Source organism: Orbicella franksi, chromosome 15 (genome assembly GCF_964199315.1).
Source record: "Orbicella franksi chromosome 15, jaOrbFran1.1, whole genome shotgun sequence".
In the NCBI taxonomy this organism is placed as follows: domain Eukaryota; kingdom Metazoa; phylum Cnidaria; class Anthozoa; order Scleractinia; family Merulinidae; genus Orbicella; species Orbicella franksi.
The window spans coordinates 20639009-20665799 of NC_138159.1; the positions used below are offsets into that span (position 1 = coordinate 20639009).

General features: G+C 40.2%; 3 protein-coding genes across 5 annotated transcripts in view; 1 reads left to right on the forward strand and 2 right to left on the reverse strand.

Annotated features, from left to right (window-relative positions):
- Positions 1-1298: 1298 nt before the first annotated feature.
- LOC145470804 (uncharacterized) overlaps positions 1299-26791 on the reverse strand; it is a 36783-nt gene continuing 11290 nt past the window's right edge. The window contains exons 1-5 of one of the 3 annotated variants that reach the window (XM_081454652.1): positions 8157-8283; positions 6651-7439; positions 6203-6292; positions 4816-4899; positions 1299-4321 (exon numbers count right to left, since the gene is read on the reverse strand). In XM_081454652.1, the coding sequence (XP_081310778.1) occupies positions 2992-4321; positions 4816-4899; positions 6203-6292; positions 6651-7439; positions 8157-8194 (2331 nt within the window). In that variant the 5' untranslated portion in view covers positions 8195-8283 and the 3' untranslated portion in view covers positions 1299-2991. Of the gene's footprint in view, positions 4322-4815; positions 4900-6202; positions 6293-6650; positions 8284-26791 lie in introns of those variants that run through there. The other 2 variants (XM_081454653.1, XM_081454651.1) reach the window with 2 other exon arrangements.
- Positions 8430-16424, forward strand: LOC145470805 (uncharacterized). The gene is made up of 3 exons (XM_081454654.1): positions 8430-9197; positions 12013-13223; positions 15344-16424. The coding sequence occupies exons 1-3, from the start codon at positions 8430-8432 to the stop codon at positions 15426-15428; spliced, it is 2064 nt and encodes a 687-aa protein (XP_081310780.1). The 3' UTR covers positions 15429-16424.
- Positions 16438-26607, reverse strand: LOC145470798 (uncharacterized). The gene is made up of 5 exons (XM_081454640.1): positions 26484-26607; positions 24203-24317; positions 23306-23629; positions 21902-22162; positions 16438-21529 (listed from the first exon to the last, which is right to left on the reverse strand). The coding sequence occupies exons 2-5, from the start codon at positions 24309-24311 to the stop codon at positions 17361-17363; spliced, it is 4863 nt and encodes a 1620-aa protein (XP_081310766.1). The 5' UTR covers positions 24312-24317; positions 26484-26607; the 3' UTR covers positions 16438-17360.

Genomic DNA, 26791 nt, shown 5'->3' on the forward strand with positions numbered 1-26791 from the left:
ATTTACAGGCGCACTATTTTGATTAACTGATTTATTCCTATGGTTTCTTCACCATACTTTAAAATGCAACTTCATCCCGTGTTAAAAATAAATTATTGCACTGGAAAGAAAAGATTGTGGATCCACAGAGAGAAGTATAAAAACGGCCTGCATTTAGTTAATCAGTTGTCAATCATAAGTCACTCAGTTGTGTTTGTTCCTCTAATTAGAGACTGGTCACAGACTGTAAACAGTGTTGATGTCTCTAAAAAGATAACTATGGATAACGATCTTTTTTTTTTTTTTAAATAGTACTGTGCCTCTGATAAGCAGACACTTACCAGGGTCACTACTAAACATTTTAAACTCTCATGAGGGGAAAGCTCTTGGAAGTGGACACCTGCCCTGGTCCAAATTGTGCCCACCTGGGCGAGTCCACACGCTCATTGACCAAAGGTTTATTCTGATGGGCCTTCCACGAGTTTTCAAAACTCTAAACTCGTGCAAAATATCTTTGGTGCCGTTTGCTTTGTGTCTACTGACACTGCTTTGTTTTGTGAATTGGGACACTTCTTTGAAAAGTACTTAAAATAACAAGGTCATCTCTTGGGGAGGCTGGGCATTAGCCTCTGTATGCTATGCACAAGGAAATCTGAGATCCTCTATTTGAATTAAGAATGGTCAATGGTTGCCTTGCCAATATATTTATATGAAAACCTTTTTTCAACACTGTATGAAGTCTGGCTAATTTCTTTTTAATTTGCCAAGTTGACTTCACATTTGTACATTCTAATGGTTGTCACGCACTCCTCTCTAGGGAGGAAAGATTGCATGGCAAGCCTTTGGAAGCACCCCTTATAATTTTCTTGTAATGTCTTCCAAATAAGCACAGAATTACAAGCAATATATTTATTTTAGTACCTTTATTAACCACTTCTTAAATTCTAAACACAATATGATGAAAAAACAACAAAGAACAATAATATTTTGCATGTCTGCCACTTCTTTTTGTTATATCAAACTTGTGATGAACCAAATTGGACTCCAGACACATGGTCGTCCAATTTGGATCATCACTGGTATGATTTTGGAGTGAATTGGATTCTGCTAAAACCTGTTACCATTACTCCCTAAATCCCAAATTATGTTTGAACAATAACATTACATAATTATGTATCACCCACATGATTTTTCCTCCAAAACAAATTTTTGAACGTTATAAGGATAATTACATATTATACCACAAAGTGATTCAGAGTACAAACACTGAGAACCCTGTAGTTGTTGTACATGTATAAAGTTCTTTTTTAGTTCACAGAACAGTTTCCTTGCCTTTATTGTTCTGTATACATATGTATTTGCTTTTGCAGTCTTTTACATGTAGTCTCTTTGTGTATTCAGTTAGTAAGGGTGCAACTTGAAAAATGACAAGCGTAAAAGGGAGAGAGGGGCTTCGGGTACCGCACTCCCCGCTAACTTTTTCCCTTACTGTTTTTTACATTGCTCACCAACTAACCAAACACCTAGAAGGGGCTAAGTACATGTAGTGTATTATAAAAAACTCTTTTGCAGCAGTTAAGTACATTTATATGTATCCCCTTGCTATCTCATTTATAAACACATCCCGCCTGCCTGTTTATCATCAACAATTATAACCAGAACATAGAGTTCTGCATACACTCTGATTACCTGAAAAATAATTAGGTAGGAAACCCCCCCCCCCCCCCAAAAAAAAAAACCTTTACAAAGTTCAATTAAAAGTCCATAAAAGTTTGTAATTTAAAGTCATACCCTATTAAATCCAAGCCTTACACGCTGGATACTTTGAAACGTTTTTCTTGTTACATAGCTAATTACATGTATTTATAAGTTATCACGGAAATCAGAAGTTAAATGTTGAGCTCTCAGGGACCCAATTTCAAGTTCAGTAGGGATGTAAGGAAGTCTTCTTCAGTAGCCTGTGGGTAAAGAATTATTTTTGTCCACCTTAGTAGATTTTATGCCCCGCCTGGCCAATATGCAGAACTTAATTAGTCAATTGATGAATTCATGATTGAACTACTGAGAAACACTTTAAGGCCATATCATCCTGCTTGCTCTAAATTGGTTCTACTACAGTGATAACAAGGTCTCTTCGAGCCTCAGATTTGGAGCAACTGGTTCTTACATTGTACATAGACCCTTTGCATAAATGGTGCCAATATTTGAATAACATATACTTATACATCCTAAGCCTCACACACATGTGAAAAATCCTTTGTCTGGAAACATCAGTACAATGCTAAGGATGTACAAAGTATTGATATTCAAATTCAGTTGCCATTTATACAAAGAACTACATAATACCATTATGTATCACATAAGCCCTTGAGTTTCCTGGAGTGACAAAAATCTAATTTCTCCCTAACCCTAAGAGAATTGGCCTTATGGCCAGTGACATGTCATGACGTGCGCTGGGAAATGACAGATACAAGTATAGCAAGTAGCATACATCTGAAAACCACCCCTTTCAAAGACATCAGATATCATTCAAGGGTGGTTTTCACTAGCGCATGCGCATAAAGCATAAGCAGATGCAGTAAAATGCTGATAATTAGCGCCTTTTGTTGGAAATTTCCCAAACAATTATCAGCATCTTACTGTGTCTGCGTATGTCAGCTTATAAGCACATTAATTAGTACTTGACGAAACCATTAAGATTCAGTGCCTTAAACCGTACATGTACTCTGTCCTGCATTTTCTGACTGTTCTGTTTGGTTACTATGCTCCATGCTTTGATGTCTTCACTCAACTCAGGATCCTCTGTGTACTGATTCTCTCCGATGTGTTCTAAAATTTCAGTTTGATTACTCAGTTCTCATTCCAGCTGTTCACTCATTCTATTAATATCTGATTGTTCAGTTTGATTTTTAAGCTTGGAATGTTCAACATGTTCACTTAGCTCAGCATCTTTTGTTTGCTCACATGTTCATGTACATGTACATGTAGTTCCCTATGGTTATCATCTTCCATTTATTCAATGTGGCCAGCATTTTCTGCTTGTTCAGCTTGATCACTCGGCTCAGAACATTTTATCACTTCACCCTGTTTAGCATTTCCCATTTGCTTGCTTTTACCATCATTGTCAGCATTTTCCATCGTCTTATGTTGTTCACAATCTTCAGTTGTTTGCATTGATTTGCTTTGCTCGCAATGTCCAGTATTTTCTGTTTGCTCATTATGTCCACAATGTTCAGTTGCTTCCTCTTCTTTACTTTGTTCAAAACTTTCCGTTGTTTCCATTGGTTCACTTTGCTCGCAATGCTCAGTATTTTCTGTTTGCTCATTTTGTCCACAATGTTCAGTTGTTTCCTCTTCTTTGCTTTGTTCCAAATTTTCAGCACTTTCCACTTGCTCATCATTTTCACTTCTTTCTTTTTGCGCACATTGTTCACCATGTTGAGGACTTTCTTTCTGTGGACTCTCGTCAGACTGAACTGTTTCCATTTCCTCTGTTGGTTCAGACTGCTCAGCATCTTCCCCCTTTTTGGTACCTTTCCTTGCTTTTGACCCCTTGCCCTTAATTTTCTTGATGCAATGATCGAGATTCTCATTTTTATCTGCGTGGAGTCGAATATGCTTTTTAAGGGAATGCTGGTGACGGTAGGTTTTCTTGCATACCCAACAAGTATAGGGTCTCTCTCCAGTGTGTATTCGAATATGCTGAATAACATTTTTCTTCATTGAAAAGCACTTCTCACACTGCGGACATTTGTACGGCTTCTCTCCTGTGTGCATCCTGTAGTGTGCTCTTAGCCGCTTCTTGCATCCAAACGCTCTTTCACAGCGATCACATGGAAATGGTTTTTCACCTGTGTGAGTTCTTTCATGGATTTTCAGATCTGAGTTTTGTATAAAACTCCAGCCACACACTTGGCATTTGAATGGTTTCTCCTCAGCATGAGAGTTTTGATGCCTCTTCAAACTTGACAGCCGCGAGAACACTTTATCACATGGAACACACCTGTAAGGTTTTTCATTATTGTGTGTTCTGATGTGCCGGCTGAGACTTGAAGGCCCTGAGAGACACTTTTCACAATGAGGACATTTGAATTTATTTCCAGGTACCAGAGTTCCTTCTTCTTTGTCCTGACCCAAGTTTTCCAACGGTGTCGTGAGATCTTCAACATTATTGTCTGCCTCAGTCATGCTGGCCACAGCTGTATCACCATTAAGGGCAGGCAAAATGTCTTCCCCCGCATCAATAATGCCATTGCCATCTGTATGGTGTGATGTCACAAGCAAAAAATGCTCACTACTCAAGGCTACTTGAATTGTTTGGCATGCAAGAACATCTTCATTGCTGAAAAAGATTTATAAACACACCTTTAAACATTAAATTGTAGTTCCAATATCCAAAAGGGGGAGATGCAGTGGCCTCATGGTTAGTGCACTTGTCCCTGGATCAAGCGGTCTGGGTGTGAGTCCTGGCTGTGGGCATTGTGTTGTATTCTTGGGTACGACACTTTACTCTCACAGTTCCTCTCTCCACCCAGGTGTATGAATGGGTACCGGCAAACTTAATGCTGGGGGTAACCCTGTGATGGACTAGCATCCCATCGAGAGGGAATAGAAATAAGAGTTCCTAGTTGCTTCAACTGGCCACTTAGCTTGTATGCAGACTTTACCAGCTACATACATTTTCCTACCAATATCCAAAGTGAACCCAAAAGATCAAAGCTGTACTTTAAATAAAGTTTAAAAGGATAAATAAGAGAATCAGTTAGATTTGAAACAAAACAAGCTATTTGTCTAGACTGATCACTGCTCTTGCTATTTAACGTATTTGTTATGTACCTGCAGTGGACATCTGAATTATCATCTGCCGAAGTTTGATTTTGCTCATCAGGTGTTGCAACTAATCTTTCACCGTCTTCCTTTCTGCTGGCCAAAGAAAAAGAACTCTAAACACTCTCAAAGGTTAGAGCATTTGTATTTAACCAAACAAAAACCCTCAGAATGTACACTATAAGCTGAGGTAGTTTCACGTCACAAGTAAAAAAAAGTATAATTTTTGTATTTTTGTAGTAAACCTGGAAAGTCGGTCCAAGTGACCCCATACTGCTAGAGCATAGAGCATCCTGGTTCCATAGCATTAAGTATCAAGTATCTCTACCTTTAATTCGATAGGGGAGGGTTAAACCCCAGCATTCAATTATCCAGATCCCACCTATAAATACACCTGGATGGAGGTGCACTGTGAGAGTAAAGTGCTTTGCCCAAGGGTCACGCAATACAATGACCCTAGTCCAGCATGCAAATAATTAGGTTAAAGCTAATGATCTTAGCCTCAAACACAGTAACAGTGAGCAAGGCTGTCAATAGGTTTTCAGTCACCTGTTGCCTTGATCTGCACACCAGTAACAAAACTGTTACTTAGTGGGCGAATTGTATCAACAAAAGCAATTTCACCTGTAACGTCAAGTGCCTTAGTATCACACATACTTAGATGTAACAAGTGTTACAGGTTACAGCCCTTAATTACAGCTCTGGTGGGGGTGGGCAAGCATTAACTTCTATCCTTGTTAGGGATGTATGTACCGGTAACCAATGTTATATTTTTACATGCCCAGAGGAACAAATTGGGATGGTAATTTGTCTTATCAATGCATTAACAACACTGAGTTACTGCCTTGCAAAGTGGAAGTTGGGTGCCTGGGGTATCCAGGAGCTTCCACTATTGGCAGCCAGCTCCTACATGTAGATGAAGACTGCACCCGTGACTGGCAACCCAGCCATGAGCCCCCATGCAGAAGGGAGAAAAGCAGGTACCCATAACACTGATAAAGACAGTGGAAAGAGAAGGGAGGGACAGGGGAGGGGAAACAACCTCTGAGAAGAATCCCCATGCTTGAAACTGTAATGCTCATGGAAAACCCTGACTCAATGCAAAACTACAATGCCTTGTGGCCCAAGAACACATGGAGTCCTGGCTCATGCACAGATATAAATGCCGCTGACTGCAAAGGCAAGAATTGCGCTCCTTGTTGTTAACTTCTGTTAAATTGCATTTACTGCATTATAATATATGCTTTGCTATCAATTTCTGCTCCTTTCAGCTACGCTGTACTCATTTACCAACAAAGGATGTGGCCAATCACAGTGAACTCCAACTTAGAATTTCACAATAGAGTCAAATCAAGAATTGGACAGTCTCGTGTCTGGAACAAATTTTGAACTGTACCTGCTTGAGGAAACAGACTTCCTTTGCGTCACTTTGGTTTTGTTTTTCTTGCGAGGCCAGGCACTTGACTGGTCACTGAGCGCCTTGTCACTAAAAGCAAAGGCAATAATTAAAAATATGCCATCCATTTAATTATTTATAACTAACTGAATTCCCTTCCTAAATACTCTAAAATATTAGGGTTGAAAGGGTTGAAAGACGAGGTTTTTTCAACAGTTTTTGCAGAGGACCACAAAAATGGTGCACCTGGGTAAAAGATAATAAAACTAAAAAAAATATTGGTCAATATCTTTGTTGAAAGCCACCAGGCAAAGAGAGGTTCAAAGTTAGTCAAATTTCCCTTTTTTCCTAGCCCTTAACAAAATCCCAGAAAGGCCAAACAAAATATACAAAAGGTTGTCTAACACAAATGTTACAGTGTAAACCTGAACAAGCTTACTATACTAACCTTGATGAGGTAAAATCTGGTCTAGCTGTGTGAAGTCGCATGTGCTTCTTAAGCGTGTGCTGATGACGGTATGTCTTCTTGCACACTTCACACATGAATGGTCTTTCACCAGTGTGTATTCGAATGTGCTGGATGACATTTTTCCTCATTGAAAAGCACTTCTCACACTGCGGACATTTGTACGGCTTCTCTCCTGTGTGCATCCTGTAGTGCGCTCTTAGTCGCTTCTTGCATCCAAACGCTCTTTCACAGCGATCACATGGAAATGGTTTTTCACCTGTGTGAGTTCTTTCGTGGATTTTCAGATCTGAGTTTTGTATAAAACTCCAGCCACACACTTGGCATTTAAATGGCTTTTCATCTGAATGAGAACTTTCATGCCTCTTCAAACTGGACAACCGGGAAAACACTTTTTTGCATTGAACACACTCAAAAGGTTTCTCGTTGCTGTGGGTTTTAATATGCCGACTAAGACTTGATGGCCCTGAAAAGGATTTGTTGCACTGAAGACATTTAAACTGCTTGTCACCTGTGGAGTCTTTCTTGGATGAACTGTTGTCATGAACAGTCTTCAACAAGGATGTGCTATCACCTGGAACAAGTATGCCCGCATCTTCAGCCATCATCACGGTCTCAACTTCAATTGCTGACACATTTTCAGATTCACAGGGTGTCCTTTCAATGCTAATGTCAGGACTAGCTGACAAAATCAACAGCTGCAGCTGGTCAGGATTGACCGTATCCATGGGCTGAATTTGAAACTTCTGTAGATCTAAGATTACTTCATTCCTAAAGGACAAACAAATTAAAGACACAAAACAAAACAGTGAATAAAAGAGATGTTTTTGCACCCTACTGCCTGAAATAACAAGCATGTACAGCTGAAGAATGAAGCAGTTACATGTACTAACAGCAGTGTTCCTGTACTGCTGTGCACTGCCATGATCACAAAACGTTTCTTGCAATTACATGTACAGGGTGTGTGCTACAAAATACATCGTTTTGAGAGCTTTGTCGAAATCCAATTAAATCGCCTAAGCAAATTCAACCTCTCTATAGTCAGCCTTGCAGTCTACAGGATACTAAAGGGCTATAAATTTAATTCTCCTAAGACTGTTAACCGCTATGTAAACCACAATTTTATTTTTCAGAACTATAAGAAATGCACATAGATCGGTGAAGGAAGAAAAAACGAACAAACCAAATAACATTAAAACCGATCTTACTGCTGATGATCTGGACTACATGAAACCAGTTGGTTCTAACATACTGCGAACTAAAAGACAGCATTAGGAGGCTGAAGCGAGTAAGCTTAGTTTTACAAATTACATGTATCGCTTGAACTGATCAAGTTGAATTTAATCTCACTCGTACAACGAATGGTCTTTCCTTTCTCTCCCGTTTCTCTAATAGCGACCAGTTTCGCATGAAGTGAAAACCGAAGCGCTTCAGCTTACCTGCAGATAATAGAAACAAGAGATTCACAGTCTAAATAAAGCAACTTACCCTCTTTGGGCTAAAACGCCCGGATCACTGGCCGCCATTTTCCTGTCAGACAATTTCTGTCCCAGAGTTCTTTTCAGCCTAGTACACGTAAACCGCGCGCGTCGCGTCAAAGCGCGCGTTTGGAGACACGCACGTGCCCACGATGAAATTACAAGTTTTTTGTCGGGTAGGGAGGGAAGTTTTTAACCAAACGAGCCCACCATCATACCTATCAGCGGATAAACTAGGACCCTCCATTTTCATTTCGCTTTCATTATTTGCGTGAGAGCGATCATGACTTTTTACCCTAAAGCTGGCGTTAATGTGGAAAAATATTACAAAGATTCGTATGGCTCAATCGAAAATTTGATCTCTTTGGCCAAGAATGGTGATATCACTGCCCAAGCAGACCTTGGCTCAGCTTACTCTGAAGGAGTTGAGAATTTTGTGGAGAAGGACGTGGAGAAGGCAATCGGATGGTTAAATTCCGCTGTAGATAATGGTTATGTTCTTCCTTTTATCCTCACAAGACTTGGTGCATTGCTGGATGGGAAAGGAACGCCACATTACCAGCGAAAGGCGTACGAGATGTATCACAGGGCAGCAAAGTTTGGATGCGCCCAATCACAGTTCAATTTAGCAGAAATGTATCGTTGTGGGGTTGAGGGAGTTGTAAACAAAGACATCAAAGAAGCATTTGAATGGTACAAAAGAGCCGTTAATGAGAGTGAATCTGAGGCATCTACAGATCTGGGGGGAGTTGGTCGACTTGTTGCTGGAGCAATGAAAACAACGGAGAATGCGCTTGGTGGTGGAACAAGAAAAAAGGTTTTGACACTTTTGCACAAGTATTACCTTGATGGAGATTGCCCAGAGGGCCGACCACAACCTACCAAAGCTGTTCACTATTTGACCAGAGCAGCTGAGCTGGGCGATACTGAGGCACAATTGAAGCTAGGAGAAATATATTTGAACGGAAGTTGTGAGCAAATCAAAGATGTTAAAAAGGCAAAGAGATGGCTTGGAAAAGCTGCTGCTAGTGGTGATGTCATGGCGAGTCAGGTAAGTAGCTATTACTAGGAGCTATTGTAGCTTATAGCGGTTGTTTTAGTGCTACTGTAGGCTTATTTCCAGTTAGCAATGGTTTAATTGTGAAACCAAAGCCAAAATTATTCAGGGCTACAGCAGCTTGGTCATTGTTAACTGAACAATGTGACTGAAAGTTGCTCTCTGCCTCGTTCACCCTGGAAGTAAAATACCATGATTACAAGGAGGTTCAACAAACTTTGAAAAAGCAAACATCAGTCTTTTCTCCATGAATGTTGCCGCACGTTGCTTGATCAGTGTTGTCAAGTCCTAGGGTTGATTTCTTTCAGTAAACTAGATGCTCTTGTGCTTGGTTAGCAAAACACATTGCCTTGCTACTTAAAAAAAGTGTGTTAATGCTAACCGGTGGCTCTCTTTCACTTGAACTTATCCATTCCACCCAATCATTGCAATTAGTTTTCATTCCATTTGGTAGCTATTGAGTTTCATTAATCAACAATCAAATCAACTGTGTGCATAATGTCATGACATATTCCATATACATGTCCCACGTACACATATTTAACAGGGCTAACCAAATAGTAGCCTGCGTAGCAAGCGTTTCCGTGGGGTTCGGAAGCAAAGAAAGACCGAGGAATGGGATTTTCGTTGTTTTGCCTATGCCTAAAATGGGGCGAAAGCCAAAAAAAAAAGTAAGAGGGGGTGGGGGAGGGGAAGGAAGGAAACGCTTGTGGACAAACCCCTGGATTTTGAAAATCCCTATTCATCAGCGAACGGGGTTCGTGATTGGCTGAGCTAGTCCAATATTATTGACATGTGTCGATCAAAGGTATTAACCTTCTGAGTACCAGAAAAAAGGGGAAGACGCGCTCGAAGCTTGTTTACAAAACGCTTTAACTTTTCTCGCCGAATGAGGATTTAGTCGTGAGCTTTGACAGTACGGTAGAAAAGAAATCCTTTAGTACAATGCTGACGCTTTGGTTTTTCGAGGCCTGCACATTATTGCAGAAGCAAGTGCGACAGAAATATTTGCAGCTGTACCTTTAATTTTAACATCACTTTCTTGAATGCCACATGCGCCAAGGACAAGATAATAAACCACGGGCGGGGACAGAAAATTCACACTACTACGTGGGAAAACCTAGTGATTTCATCTGGCTTGTTACATAGCAACATGTTTTCGTAAGTACTCTGACATTTCATTAGAAGCATTTTTGTTGACAGCATTTAGAACCTCTGGGTACAATTCTGAATGATTTGTTTTAGGTTTAGCTGCTGCATGCCAGTTTTTGTCACACATTTGCCTTACCTCGTTGTGGGGAATTCTTACGAGGACATTTCCGGAGTTGGTTTATAAACAACTTTGACTCAGAGGCCACCTAGGGCAAGATTATCTTTATTCAGATACTGGTCAAGACTATCGTTATTTTCCCTCTCAGATGTTTGAAGCCTCTCTTGCCCAAATTCCAAAGTTTTCCGAGAAGACTTTCCGTTGTTTGTTTTGTTACAGGCGATAACACTCGAACCGATTTGCGGATCTGGCATTTCCAGCAAACGCTTCCTTACTGGAGTTGCCTTTGCAGGAGTTGACTTGCTAATTTTACCTTGTATCGATTCCTGGAGGAATGAATACAATGATCCAAGATTTCGAATCTTGCGTGCACAAGGATTACAAACGCAACTTGAATACTTCTCATATTTTAACTTTCTGGCAGATTTGTGCTAAAACTTCACCCTTGCAGTCCTTCCTTTTTAATTTAGACGGATTAAGTAGAAATATACCGTAGGTTATAGTTTGTTTTGGTTCAAAGTTCACTTCTGCAACGGAAGGCCGATGTTTTTATTGGTTAATTTATGACAGCCGATGACAGCACGAAATCTCAGTGTGCGCACTCAGGCATGAAAGGCCAAGTGGGCGGTTTTCAAAATCCAGGGATTTCTCTGCAAGCGTTTCCTTCCTTCCTTCCCCTCCCCCTCACCCCTCTTTTACCCTCTCCATTTTTCACACTGTATTTCTTTGCTCTCGAACCCCACAGAAACGCTTGCCACACAGGCTAACCAAATAGTACATTATACAAAGCATAATACATGTATATACATTTGGCCAAGCGTTAAAAGCGGAGCTCCTGGGCCAGGTTGTTAAAGGCCCGATTATTTTGTTTTTGTAACTCTGCATCGCGGTTTTCTGTTTATATTGTTTGGCCTTGTGTTTTGAGTTTAAATAATCTCAAACTACACACAACATAAGCTGTGAAAAACATTTTTATACAAAAAAAATTATAATTAGGTTAAGGCTTAATCCTGGGTTAGCGTTAACCGGCTTCTGAACATCCTGGCCGTGATTATAGCAAGTTAACCTGACATGAGCCAGTGATCCAATCGAAAACCCTGCTCTTGGTCAGCTGTCAACTTAATAAACCGTGATCTTGATGAGCTTTTAACTTGGGCCTGCGATATGGTCACATGATACTGGTCAGTGGATACCTTGATTTGACAGCTGTTAATTGATCATAACATGGATCTCTAAACAAAAATCTAAGATGTATACAATAAACCAAGGCTGTAGAATATGTATCTTCTTGTATATTTCCTTGTGACGAATTGAATAAATAAATTAAAATTAAAAATGTTGTGCAACATCGTCGTTTTTTGTGGGGTGCTTGTGCTGGGGCTCTATGCTGCTAGCCATGTTGACCATGTAAAAAGAGCTGCATGGTTTTTTATTTCTATGCATGTGTGTGGTTCTCTTCCTATAGTTAGGGTGTTCAGTTCTGCTTGGCGGCCCGAGCTTTACTATAAATTAACAGTACTGCATTTTTGTTTCATGTAGCTTCTTCAGGAGTGCGGACCTGGTGATGACACAAAACACAATGCTTCAGAAGTCAGTAAGGAGGTTTTCATTCAGTCATTTAGTATCATGGGTGAGAAACTGAGGCAGAGAGCTGAAGCCAATAAACACCCATTTGCGGTTACTCAACCTGTGCCTTTTTCAGAAGAAATGTTAAGACAGTTTGATTCCTTTCCAACAGCCAGAATTTACCTTCAAGCTTACAAACTGGTGAAGGAAGGCCTTGAAGTTCTTCGTAAAAGTAACTTTACTGATGCAAGAGGAATTTCTCTTATAGCTCATGGATACTTAACTGAGAATTCTATACTACAAGCATTTCCTTTACGACAAAATGAACTGTTACCCAACATTCTCCAGCTTTGTGAGGAAAACTTGTACAAAAATCCTTGTTTTTTTGAAGGGCTTCTTTTGTCTATTGCTTTCCGTGGTTATGCATTAGCAGGCAAAGTTTCTTTGGAAAGTATGAAAGGTGACAGCAAAACGCTTATGTGCTTTGACAACTTAATTCACTTTATTCAAAAGGCTGAACCTAACAGCCCTCCTTCAGTTGATCCCTTTGAGTTTGATAAGAATTACAGCAGCTGGCTTCATGTTTTGTATCACCACATGGCAGCAATTTACACCATTGCAGAAGCTGCCGAAAAAGCTGCTGAAGCTTTTGAAAGTTCCCTTAAGTGCTGCCCATCTTATTACGATGCTAAAAGGGGGCTTGGGTATAACTTAATGACTCTTTACAGCTCTAAAACTGTGGAATGCAATCAAGATATACCTGAAGAATTGCCATCTAATAAATCAAGACCATGGGACAGAGAAATGTCAAAATATGCTTCTTGGACCACAGAAGAATTGAGAGACACTGCGGTGAAAGTGTTGCAGGAGTACCTGGTGGAGGCACCACAGTGTGCTAAACACTACCCAAATGCTTGTTATTATCTTGCAAGGGGTGCGTTTCTTAACACAAACATGAGTGAATTCAGAAAGTATTTTGAACTGGGCCAAGATGCAGAAGAAAAGAGACTTCCTTTCTTTCGTCCTGTTGATCTGCCTATAAAAGATATGTTGTCCCCAAGGTACCAACTGTTTGCTAATGTTAAGAAACCTGTTAGTTGTGGCAACAAGTCTTGCACCAAGAAAGTTAAGGAGAGTGACTTGAAATCCTGTGGCCGCTGTGGGAAGCAAAAATACTGCAGCAAGTAAGTAACGTTTTTTATTTTAAATTATTTCCTGTTGTACTAAGTGTAGTCTGCAGTAAAGGAATTTTTGTTGGGCGATTTTCATCGCATATCTGCCACCATCAAGGAGTTGCAAAACATGGAGGGTTGAGTATCAGAGAATGAGGGTTGGGAGGAGAAAGAATCTCTCCCTCTCCCTCCCCGACCTTGTTCCTACTCCCGAGGCCACTTTTTTCCACTCCCCGAACCTAAGATGGTGCTAGCTCGCCCACCCAAAATGTGCCTGAAGTGCATTGAAGGCTATTTAGCAAGCAAATAATAAATTGTAAGAAAGATTAAAAGTATTTCAAACGACTTTTCGATGGATCAAGCCTCATTCTCAAGACTGATGTCGTTAATGTTAACGTTAAAGTTATTTTGCAAGTTGAGTTTGAAATGGGTTGCCTCTCTGATGATTAATAATGGTAATAGGACTGAGTGGAGTCCAATTCGGTCTGTAATCATACGAGTGATTAACAAAATCGGACGACCGCGAAGCGGGAGTCCGATTTGTTAATCACGAGTATGATTACAGACCGAATTGGACGACGCGAAGCCCTGTTACCAATTAATCAAAACTATGACAAAATTCGAGAAACGAACAAACCATCGATTGAGCGCTGAACGATTTAACGTCGTTATGAATGCTGAAAAACACAGCAGTTTACACAACAACTGTCCAGTTACAAGCATGACGCGTACACTGTCCAATTAATGCTCAAATCGGGCTGCTGATAGCCAATCACTTTCGAGAATTTTGTTATAGTTTTGATTAGTACATTTAAATAATCCACGCATACGTGTACTGGAATGCAATCCATTTCAAACTCAACTCGTAAGTATCAACTCTGACAACTAACATTAACGACCTCAGTCTTGAGAATGATACTTGATGCATCAAAATCTGGATTAACAATACTTGAATTAATCTTTGTTGTCAAATGCTTTAACAAGCAACCCATTATTTGATCAAATAATTATACCAAATTAAGAAGCTATGCGTAAAATTAAGGAACATCAGACTGAAATGAACAAATTAAAAAATATCTTTATTCTCAAGAGTTATCAAGCTCCAATCTGTTCATCCCAAGAATAAAGACCATTAATTATGGTTCTTAAGTATAGCTGAACTCTCTCGATGAAGAAATCGGAACTGCATCAACTTTAACAGTGCGACTACTCAAACCAGGCCACCTAGAAGAAAACCAACCAATCAAAACGTAAACCTAGAACCATGGACTGGCAGCTTCTCGTGATGGCAAGCAATAAAATTTCTTAACTCTAAGAGATTCAGTCCTTGATGGCAAATTATCATACTTATAAATTTGGCTTGAAAAATGTTGTCTGAAAACTCATTATGGGACAAGTAAACTGAAACCGTCGAAAAGGCTACAAAATTTAGGATCGAATCTTACCAATCAACAAATGGCAAAGTTTCCTGAGACGTTTGCAACACCTTGAACTTATATTCTTAACTGCTGGGTTGGGTTTTGTCCAATTTTACAGAACAGAGTAGAGTTCCACTTTCGATCTCAGGTCCTCTTAAGAAAAAAATGCTTGAAACTGCCCATTGCAAATTACTCAATTTACTAGAAGTCTCAAAGAAAACTAATTTTTGGGTTGAGATAGCGAGATGTTTGCGATAAGAGAGTTCGAGATTAACAGTGCCACTTTTAGTCTCTTACGCTACCAATATCTGGGTCTTCAGGCAACATTTCTTCCCAAATAACAACTAGGAGACTGCAGCTTTGAAATGATTACAAAAATAATTTTAAAAAAACAGTAATACTGTTGTGTTTAAAATAGGCAAGTGTGACTATTGGCTAGTAGCAGGTACTTGAGTAATAATAGGGCGTGAGTTGGAACAGTGTGCAAGAGCGAGAAAGCACTTGCAGGTGTAGATGTGACTTTACCGTATGTTTCGCACCACTTCAAATATTCGTGCCCTACATTATTATTCAAGTACCTGCTACACAGGCTTTTCTCACTGGTCATGTACTCCACTAGTTAAAGATGGTAGATTCCTATTGAAACTGCTTCTGTGCAAAGGGTTTAAACCATTGGCTTCTTGTATGCTTGTGTTGATCTCACTGTTTCTACAGGGGCTGTCAGACAGCAGATTGGAAAAATCACAAAGTCAGTTGCACTGCTTCAAGAGTACCAAAGGCAAAGAATGCTTGCCTATAATGTTACACCGTGGTGCAGCAAGTGATCGTAAAATACAGACTTCTGCTTGCCCTGTTTCCTCTTTTATCACAAAGCCATTAATCTGGCTCACCCTGGAGGGTGTTTTTTTAATTTATTTTAAATCTCTGATTTTGAGTAGCCAAAAATAGGCTAGTATCTCTAAGAAAATTGAAATCAAAATTTTTGCAATATTGCATATTACAAAAAAGGTATCAACATGTGGCACAATTATTGCTTACAAAAATTATACTATTTGAAATAAAACTAATATTCACTGTTTTCATACAGTTTTGTCTGTGGAAACTATTCTCCACACACCTTTCAATGGTCTACACCATTTTATGATAGTGAAACCACTCGCCTGCAGTACGTGCCTTCACTTGAAGTTTGAACATTTTATGTCTATTAAAGTGTACAGACCATGAAAAAAATGCCAATTTGTTAAACGTTATACTCAGAAGCTATTACCACTCCTGATAAGGAGCCAAATAATCAAGGAAAACTGTGAGCTTCTCTCCTTGCTCAGCAAACATGGCCCAGAAAAAGGCTTTCTTGTAAATTTGTGAAGTGCTCCAAGGACGCCACATTTCATTATCACGTTGAAGATTTCTGGACTGTAGATATCTATGGTGAGGCTTTTATCATAAGCAGTTGGCAACTGCAGTGGGTGGCTATCTAGACGTTGAGTTTGAACTTTTATGATGAATTTCTGACGAGAGTTGCGTTTGAGTTTAGGTCCCTCTCCAATACCTTTTAAATGAGTGCCGAACGTTCGCATTGAGACTGTTCGTCCATCTGATTTGAAATAAGGAATAGTGTCGACTGTTACAGAATAGCGACCTTTGAGGGCAAAACATAATGTCTGATATGTGGGTCTGTGTTTACTTTGACATTCCTTACTGTAGTTAGATGCAATGTGACAATTGGAGCACATCATGAGGCGTTCTACGTCATTTCTTGAACGAGTGCAATACGTGCAGCCGCTGTAAAGTCGTGCACAAACTTCTATGGAATGATACTTGCCTTCTTCATTGTTAAATTCTTTGTTTCCATTGAGAATCGGAGGATTTGAATACAACTCGTTCTTTTCCCCTGGTGGAAGATAAAATTCAGACCGAGAATCGTACTCTCCAAACAATTGGCTATCAGTAAGAAAGATATCTTTGTTCCTTTGATATTCGAGCCAAGGGTCACTATGATCTCCAACAATGTTAGATTCCAGATAAACTCGTCCGGAAAAATTGACACTAATGAAAATGCCACTACCTTTGTTGCCGGAAAGGACATTTCTTGCTATGTTAGCTGACGCTCGCGTTTTGGCGGGGAACCCCCAGAATCCATTCTCAAATATTTTGTTGTCGCTGATCATGACTTGAGAATTAAAATCCAGAGAAAGACCAAAGGGTCTGCTGTGATGAATATGGTTGTTTCGTGTGAAATCGTGGTCTTGTTTTGGACAGCAAGAATACCTCTCTTGCATTTTCGAAAATCTCATTTCCATCAATACCACATTCTCCTGCATCTGGACCAATCAAGATGCCGTGAACACCACCGTCAAATATCCTGTTTTCAGACGCAGTAAATTCCTCACCATTTCTTGCTTCCAAACCACCCTGGTGGTTTCGGTACACTTCACATTTCCTCACTGATAATCGAGAGCCTTGACGTGCATAGCAGTTACAAGTAGAGTGTTAAAAACGTACAACGCCATAAAGATTCCATCTCCAGGGATAATTTTCACCCCGTCGGTTTGTACTGCATGTGTAATGATCGAGGGGATGGACTGAGAACGTAAAATTTGAGACACTTGGTGTCTGGTATGCACCTATAAGTGTTCTTTTAGCGTAGTGTTTACGCGTACTTCTATCCTGGCGAATGCGTATTAAGAAAACCTGTATGTTGTACAACCTTATATGTCCTACATGGCAACCTTTACCACTCTTGATAAGGAGCCAAGCGATCAAGGAAAACTGTCAGCTTCTCTCCTCTCTTAGCAAACATGGCCCAGAAGAAAACTTTTTTGCTTGTGAATTTGTGCAAAGCTCCAAGAACACCACATTCCATTATCACGTTGAAAATTTCCGGACTTTGGATGTTGCAATCTATAGTGAGGCTTTTGTCGTAAACGGTCAGCAATTGCAATGGGTGGCTATTTAAAGTTTGCGTTTGAATCTTAACGATTAACTTCTTACTACTGTTACGCTTGGGTTTAGGACCCTCTCCAATACCTTTTAAATGAGTACCAAATGTTCGATGCGATACATTTCCTGGCTCGACGCTAGGGATCATCTCCACTGTTACAGAAAAGCGACTTCTGAGGGCGGCACATAAAGTCTTATGTTTTGGTCTGTGTTTACGTCGACATTCTTTGCAGCAGTAAGATGCAATGTGGCAATTCGGGCACTTAATAACGCGTTCTACTTCATCTCTTGAGCGGCGGCAATACGTGCATCCACTGTAACGTTGTTCAACAACCTCCCTGGGATGGTGCATGCCTTCTTCGTTATTAACTTCCTCGTTTCCGCTAAGAAATGGAGGAATGGAGTAACAGTCGTTCTCTCCCGATGGAAAACCTAGAAGAGCAGCAACTTTGCTATCTATTGAGCTGCGATGAATGCGGAGATTATTGGCTTTGTCTTGATACTCAAGCCAAGGACCACAATGGTCTCGAACGATGTTTGATTCCAGATGAACTCTTCCAGAGTAATTGATACCAATGAAGATGCCACCACATTTGTTGCCAGTGATGACGTTTCCTACTACGTGTGCCGATGTTCGTGACTTAGCAAGTATCCCCCAGAATCCATTCTCGAATATCCTGTTATTACGAATCGTCATTTGAGAATTGTCATCCAGAGAAAGCCCGAAAGGTCTATTATGGTGAATATCGTTGTTGCATATCTCTATTTCGTTCGTAGTATGGAGGGCAAGAATGCCTTCTCTTTCATTTTCGAAGATCTTGTTACCATCGATGTCACATTCCCCTGCATCTGGGCCAATCAAGATGCCGTGATAACCGTTGTCAAAGATCCTGTTTTCGGACGCAACAAGTTTCCCGCCTTCTCTTGCTTCTAAACCAGCCTGATGGTTCCTGTACACTTCACATTTTCTGATCAATAATCTAGCACCTTCGCCAGCAACTAGAGCGCCTCCACCCCCACAGTCACAAATGACACAGTTTTCAATCAGTGCAGAGCTCCCACATAACACCTGGACTCCAGGATAACCACCAATGCCAGACTTTGATTCTGAATCTCCGAACTTTCCTGTCCGATTACAAACAGGCTTCCCTAGAGAGGCTGCTATACATCCTGATCCTCCATTGCATTCTGGATAGTCGTCACAGCTTGTCTCTCCTCCTGAAATGCTACAGTGGTTCATGTGAATAGATCCTTTGTCTCGACAGACCAACGGAACATTACCTTTGGGAAATGTGATATTTTCAAAATAACAACTTGCAAGGGTAACTGCGCAGCCTTTTGTACAATTCAAAACGGTCCTGGGCCCTAGACCTACAATCTGTACATCCGTAAAAATACCAAAAAGAGTTAAATTATACGCTCCCTCATGCAGTAGCATGGTCTCGTTTTCTTGCGTGGTCATCAAAGCAAATGCAAGTTGTGTTTCATTGCTTATCTCTCTGCAGCGAACTTCTGAAAGTTCTGGAAACCTCTTGCAAAATGTTTTGTCCAGACGGAGATTGTTATCAAAATGAACGGCCACTGCTAATGCTGCTCGTGCCTGCCCCGTGAGCTGAGTAGATCCACGTTTAACTAGTTCTTGGAGAGCCCAAGCCTTGCGTAGCAGCGCCTTGTCGTAGCATGGCGTCAAAGAAAGACACTGTTGACAGTCATCAAGAGCATTCTGTGGCTGGCCAAGCTTCAAATAGCAAAGAGCCCTGTTAGAGAACAGTCGATAGTCGCCTGACGATAAAGCAATGGCGCTGGAGTATAGATCTAATGCCTCTTCAAACTTCTTACTTTTTACTGCAAGGTTTCCCTTTTCTCTTAGCTGGTTGGCTTCCTCTTCCTTCTTATTTTGAGAGATGTCTACTTCAGCCATGTCGTGGTGTTTAGGAAGAGGCTGTCTCATACAACAAGATATCAGCTTGTAGTCCCTGTCTTTGAGTGGCATATCGATGAAATAAGGTGGCAAATTAGGATCTTCCTCTGAGGATGACCTTTCGAGGTTGACCAGGAACTCTAGTTTCATTTCTTGTATTGCTTGAGCCTTGACTTTCTCTTGAGAGACACTGAAAAATATCGCTGCCTCATTGAAGATGCGCACGGTTTCTTCTGTGTATAGCAAGGTGGGGACCGATTCCTGATGTTTGGTTGAGAAGGTGAGCAAATGCTCCTGCAAATAAGTGGCATGCGAAGCCAACTTTCCCCACAGCTGTAACGAAGGAGGATTCTCTACACTAAAAACAGCGTCCTCAACAAAACGTTCGCACACTTCTGTAGGTGAACGTGTGTTGGCTAATGCGTAGTGAAGGACACGTACTGCACAAGTTAGAACGCCTAACTCAGTTTGTTCTTTCTTCATGTCACTTCGGATTACTTCTTGCACCAGACGATGTACACTAAAGGAATGTGTCCCATATCTTTGGAAAAGGGAGAACTTAGTAAGAAGAGACACTATCTCGGCCTGGTCACACAAATCGCCAATGGCTTCAGCATCATCTACTTTGTTGAGGCCTTCATTGATCACTTCATAAGGAATATCGTCGGGACCAAGAAAGGCGGACACTTTCATCACAAGAATCGGAATTTCTCCAAGTTCCTTCTCTTTTGAGATTTGACTGATGTGGTCAAAATTCAGCAACCATGTAGTGTGGATAGCCAGGCGTTCACGTGAAGTGTTTTCTACCAGATTCCGGGCGTTACTCTTTTTCAAGAGAAGTAGCTTCTGCTCCCTATATTTCTTCATGTACTCTTTTATGGGTTGACGAAGACATCTTATATAAGCTGCAGCTTGATCAAGAGCTAAAGGAAGCCCACCAAGCTCTCGTACCAGCTCACAAATCTCACTGTCGTTCTCTCCAGCTATTCCCGTTCGCATTCGCAGAAACTGAATCCCTTCTTCATCTGTCAAGCATTTTAACTCGATGCAAACGTTTTCTTCGATACCCGTTTCTTCTCCAATTTCCGTTGCTTCTCTCCTTGTGGTTATGATAATATGGCCATGCGCCGTTTGTTTCCAGTGGCCAGTGAGCAACTTTCGCATGTTCGCAGACATTTTAAGCTCGTCAAGATTGTCAACAACCAAACACCACAACTTTTCGCGCCTTCTCAGCCAATCAAGAGTTCTTGACAAGGAATTAGAAAACTCTTTTTCAAGAGTTCCAATTTGGCGCGCCATCTCGCTGAGGGATATTTGAAAAAGATCGTTGTTCTCGCCTGAGATCCAAAAAATACCGCCTGGATATTCCTCCTTCTCTTTTTGACGCCAGAGCAACTCGACAGCAAGAGATGTTTTTCCTACACCTCCGAGACCGCAAATCGCTACTTCAGCACAACCCCTCTTGATGTTTTTCAGCTGCTCTGCTATTGCCTCTAGCTCGGTTTCGCGACCACAAAAGCAAGGATTGCGACTGGCTACTTGAAAAAATTCAACGTCGGCTGTTGCATTTATATTACTCTCTTCTAGAGCTTTAAGCCGAGATTCTAACTGACTCTGCCCGATTTCTAGGTCCTCAACCTTCGAGGTTAGATTATCTTGTCCCTCTTTCAAAGACGTGACATCTGTCTCCAGGTCGCTCTGCCTTTCGTCTAACCGGGCAATGTTCCCTTCATTTGTATCTTGGCGTTTTTCAATGTTTGTTAAGCTGTTAGAAATATCTCCAATTGTACTTGACAAGACTTCGTTTTTTTCCAATTGCTCCTTTCGCTCTGCCTCCATTCGGCTTTCAATGTCGGTTATACGCTTATCAAATTTACTTATTTCATCTCCGACATCCTGAAATGCTGTACTTATCTTCTTGGCTTCATCAGCACTTGATTTTTTGATGGCTTCGAGGTCCTGGTTTAGGGTAGTAACCTCGGCACTTACGAGGTTCATTAAATCCTTATCCACTGGACATCCCATGCACAATATCATGCCTACCACGGAAATAAATAAATATGTCAGATACACGTACCATTTACTGTTGACAAGCAAAAAATGACCGACTATTTAGCACGCCACAGGCTCGGATATGGAGGGTAACCTCATTCCACGTTTTGACACAAACAAACTGATTGACTGAATTGATTGAACACAAGTTTGTTCCATAAATCTAGTAGACGTACCAGTGTTGTAAGTAGTGTGAATCACAAAGTAAAAATTAAATCAATAAATCAATAAAACACTAGTTGAAATCAGTATGCAGGTTGCCTTCAGGATAGGTTATTCCCAATAAAGAACAACGAAAGGGGCAGTGAGATGTTCTCAGGATCACTAGAAGATGGGCAAAACTCATTCAAATTACTAACCCTTTGTTTCCCAGTCATGGAGATCATCAAGTTCTTTATCTTCATCAGCTTTTGGAAGCCCCAGTGAGCGAATCAGTGTTTCCATGAGCTGAAAACACTTTTGGAATTCTGACTCGGTCCAGTGGTCAAAGTTGCAATGGCCCCACTCATTTCTCACTTTGGCGCGTACATCCTTTGCATTGGTTTGAATGCGAGCATGAAAAACAGATGCATTCGACAGAATCCCTAGCACCGCTGACAGGTCGCACGTGTTATCAAACCCTGTAAAGAGACACTAAAATTAGTATTGCATGGGTAAGCACTTCGCAGAAGAGTGTAACCCATACACAGTGGGGCATCCATTCTAAAGGGGTTGGTATGGAACAGAATTTGGGCGTATTTAAAAACGAAATGGCAAAATGATGAAATGGCACCGCGGTTAGCCGAAACAGCACTCAGGTTAGCCTAAATATTGATCACTAACACGAACGAACATAGCCCTCATCCAAAAATAGCCATAAAATTTCAGACTTCTTAGCGAATCCTGAAACTAACTAACTCGCCTGTATAAGTGTAACTGTCGCACCCAGCGTAGCAACTCAAACGCCACTTGATCCCCTTCACTCAGAAACAATCATTATGGCAACATCAGGCATTGCTAAATCCGAAAAGAACATGAACTGGTGTTGTATGAAATAATTATATAAGTCCATGCAGTAAGCAAAACTGCACGTTTGCATCTGAGGACCAACGATTTCCGGATCTGGAGGACGTGGACTTCTTCTGGTTCAATGTGAGGAGCTCCTTATTGATCGATTTCAGGGGAACAAGAATTACTTTCAAATAATTCTTCTCTAGAAGAGACACAATTGGCCATGGGCAGAAAATATCAGTTAGTTGGTTGGTAGTGAAAATCAAAAATTTTGCCAGCAACACAGTTGTTTAGAAGGAACAAGAATCACCAGTCAGCGCTCGATTCCACCAGTCTGTGATTATCCACAAGATAGCAGCATGCCTGGTGGTGGGGGACTCCCATACAAAGAGGACGGGGTGCATGCTTGTCGTACCTTTTAGAGTTCAAAAAAGTGGTTTTGATATCTCTTAGGGTGGTCAGCCTCAAAAGGTCCACCGCGGGGACCCCCGCAGGTGCTTTTGCGGTATGTTTTCAAATTGATAGAGATTTAAGACAATGCTTTCACAAACTTTACGAGAAGGTATTCAAAGCAATTGTTTTTATTGCAACAATTTCTGAAAATTATGAAAGTGTGAGTTAATGTGTTGTTTTAGAATTAGTACCTCTCAGGGGTGAAAAAATTTCAGGCTATGCCCACAAAACAGGTGCGTGGTACCTTGGTAACAAAATTTTGGACAAGCAGCCCTGTTCTTTCTATATGGGAGATTCCCCCAGGCAGCATATTGTCTCACCTGTGAACTTAGCCATATGTGGTTCAAGGTACAGTTTAGCCAGATCTACATCTGTGGTAACTTTATAATCATACAAATGTTCCTTTTTCTTGAACCTTCCCCAGTTGTTGTTGATGCTACTGTAATTCAACTTAAATGATCCATCGTGAGTTAACTGGGAACCAAAGACTTGAGTGTCAATTTTATTAGAGCCCTTTAGTGATGTATAGTGTTTGGAAATTTCTTGACCAGTAAAATCGCGGAGAACTGGTAGAAGAAGCCTGTTCAGGCAAATGCCGATCACAACCCATCTCTTCTGCTTGTCTCCAAGGTCAAAGCTGCTGACTGCAAAAATTAAATTTAAAAAAACAAACAAAAAGATTAGACATACAAGGGTGGAATCATCAGGGAATTGAAGTCTTATCAATCAGTCAATCCTAGCAGTGGCTGTTGATTCACCAATGTATTCAAGTGTCAATCATGTCGTAAAATCTCTTTTGCAAAAGACTCCTAAAAAAGCTCCCAAACTGTAAACTTCCCAAGCCATAAAAATGTATCAGTAAGTTTATATTATTAAAGCTACTTGTTAAGTTCTCCCCATTCAATATCACCCTTTGGATCAAGATGGCTTGTTGCAAAAATCATGTTCAACCACAATACAATAGGCCATTTCCATATAATTTCTCAATATTGGACCGGAACTAGCTTGCAAATGAAGCTAATGTGGGGGCTCTTTTGAAATGTAAATTACATTTAATCTCTTTTTAATGATTTATTCCCCTACATGAGCCTCCAACGCAAGCTAGTTCCAGTCGAATACCAAGAATACAAATATGGCCTATTCTGAGACCCCGTCAGTGTGTATTGTACATACATGTGAGCCTCAAATGCTACTTCAATCTAGTCATTAGTGCTTACCTGGTCCGGCTGCAGCTGATGGTGCAGATAGAATTATGGGGGCTGCAGAAGGCCCTGGAAGTGTTGTTGGCATAAATGAGATTATTCTGTGGCCCCCACCTGTTGCCATGCCAGCCTAAAATTAAATGTGCATCTGTCTTCAGTATAAAGTCTGGAAACCCCTATCTAGCTGCAGCTAGCATAGCACACTGTGTATTGCTAATGTGAATAGAGCTAAATTTATGCCTGTAATCAATGACTTCAGGTGCTCTTTCATCTTACATTGAATTATCAGCTAACCAGAGCACATGAAAAAAGATTAAAAAGGCTGGTTAAATATGCATTTTTACATAACTGCAGAAATTCTTGCCTGCTCATTGGCTAATTTTCATTTACAGACACAAGAATTTATAAGTTTGGTGATAATTGATTGACATCAGTTTTTCAAACCTCTGTCCTGTTATTGACAAGGAATTTTGTCATAACATTGTCAACACAGTCTGTGGATCCACTTGCCTGTCACCTCATGGATCCACAACTACTTTGACAATGTTATGATGAAAATATAAATGATTAATAACAGGACAGACACATGAAAAACTGACATCAATTTTTTTAAAATTACCACATATCCTTGGTTATCAATTCCCCCTTCTTATTTGCCCATCTGTTTTAGGCTATGTGATCTAGATCTGTCCTTTCAACATACAACAATGATGTGTATGTTTATTTCCGGTTTTAAGCCTCGCCCACAAGGGATATATGTCCTCCCCACATCTACCTTTAAAGGGCTTTTTGTGATACTCATCTCCTTGTGTGGTTAGAAGAGCAGTCATTTCCACAGCTTATATGTATTATTATACATTGAACTCACTATCTCTTTTCTGATTGGCTGAAAGCGTACCGTGAATTTTCGAAATCTGTGCCCGTGATGTCATAACTGCAGATTATACAATAATCATATCAAGGACACTCAAGGTCACGGGTAATCATGTCATGTATGACCGCAGTGCATGACTGTCTAAGGGTAGTCATGTCAAGTTCATGTACTTTGTGCTGCCTGCCATTAGTGAAGAAGCAAAAACATGACTTTCATTTTTTTTTCTGTTCAGTGTATAATAAAACAATTATCAGATTCCGTTTTTGTGATATCCAGAATAATCGAGGTCTCGGTAAGGGTTATCAACCTCAGCCTTCGGCTTTGGCTGATAAACCCTACCTCAACCTTGATTATTCTGGATATCACAAAAACCTCATCCAATAATTGTCTAATATTACAGTTTTCCTGTCATTTATTCATGTTCAGAAAAAGTAAGAAAATAAATGTAGTGTTCATACAATGTTTGGTTGGTTTGCATTAGGCAGGGGTTGGATATTCAAAATAATAATGTAAATTAAAATTTAAAGCTGTCAACATCCTCATGTTCCCACAGAGTGCTTAAAATTGAGAAATAAATTCAATGCATGCTTTAAATTCTGAGCCAAACTGTTTTCAGAGATCAAAATTCCGAACTATGATCTCCACCCTACATTTTTCTCATGTGGACCCAGATGAAAAATTATGTTGATTCTTGCTCTTATTTGGAACCCCAAAAGCTTTAGAAGTGAAAATTTTTCAATCATGTTAATCAATCACTAGCACAATTCAGTTATTGTTCACATCTGTTTATATAAAGATCTATTTCTGCCTTTTTGACAACAGAATATCAGCCTAATCATTGAACAACTGGGAATAGATAAATCATAATCTGGTGGATAAGAGTTGACAGAAGACACTATGTTACCTAGTGGATAGTGATTTGTCATTCCTCCTTTGAACAAGCATTAATTGGCCAGTAGTTTGGATTTCAGAATTTTGCTGACGTCACATGAAATTCGTTCGAACAATCAAACTGAATCAAATGCTTCATAAAGGTTCTAATGGCTAGAATATTGCCACAATTGTAACGATGAAAAGCAAGATTCTGGCTTTTACTTTTCTTTCACTGATTTTCTATTTTTTCCACTTCAGCTTTTGTAGATTGATTGTGCTCTAGTGTTGGTTTCTTGCGGATTCCGCCATTTTGACTGCTTCCGGGATTCATGTTTTGTTAAATTTATATAACCCGAAATTGAAAACGTCCACTTAACTGTACTTGAGATAAAAGCAGTCGAACAGAATCTAACGACACGAAGTGCACTATTATTTTACCGAAAAATCGTGCATTTCACTATCTTTTGCTCCAATAATTTAGCTTATGAATTAATTGATGTAAGCTTACTTTTCCTGTTACGTTGCTGCAAATATCATCTCTAAGCTTACCTCTCGTTTAAAATGTTACGCTTAACAGTAAAGAATGACTCGATTAGTTGTTAATTCCGTTTTCCACCTGCAATTCGCCAAGAAAACAGTTTTCAAAAGCAACATAAAATGAGAGACGAATCTCGACTTAGCTGATTCGAAGAACTCGACAAATGTTGATTCCCGGAAAAAATAGAATTCCCGGAAAAATATAAATCGATGAACTGGCATGGAGTGACGGGTGAATTGAACGGAGGAATATAGCTACGGAAGCGAAAAATTTGTATTTCTTTGACAACTTTCACAATTAATGGTTCATGAAAGGGCTG

Excerpts from the sequence above, each read along its gene's own strand:
- LOC145470805 (XM_081454654.1), top strand. The coding sequence starts at position 8,430 with ATGACTTTTTACCCTAAAGCTGGCGTTAATGTGGAAAAATATTACAAA. Across the intron at positions 9,198-12,012 it reads GTGATGTCATGGCGAGTCAG|CTTCTTCAGGAGTGCGGACC; the intron begins GTAAGTAGCTAT and ends TGTTTCATGTAG. Across the intron at positions 13,224-15,343 it reads AAGCAAAAATACTGCAGCAA|GGGCTGTCAGACAGCAGATT; the intron begins GTAAGTAACGTT and ends CTGTTTCTACAG.
- LOC145470798 (XM_081454640.1), bottom strand. The coding sequence starts at position 24,311 with ATGGCAACAGGTGGGGGCCACAGAATAATCTCATTTATGCCAACAACA. Across the intron at positions 22,163-23,305 it reads ACATATGGCTAAGTTCACAG|GGTTTGATAACACGTGCGAC; the intron begins GTGAGACAATAT and ends GTCTCTTTACAG. Across the intron at positions 21,530-21,901 it reads CCATGACTGGGAAACAAAGG|GCATGATATTGTGCATGGGA; the intron begins GTTAGTAATTTG and ends TTTCCGTGGTAG.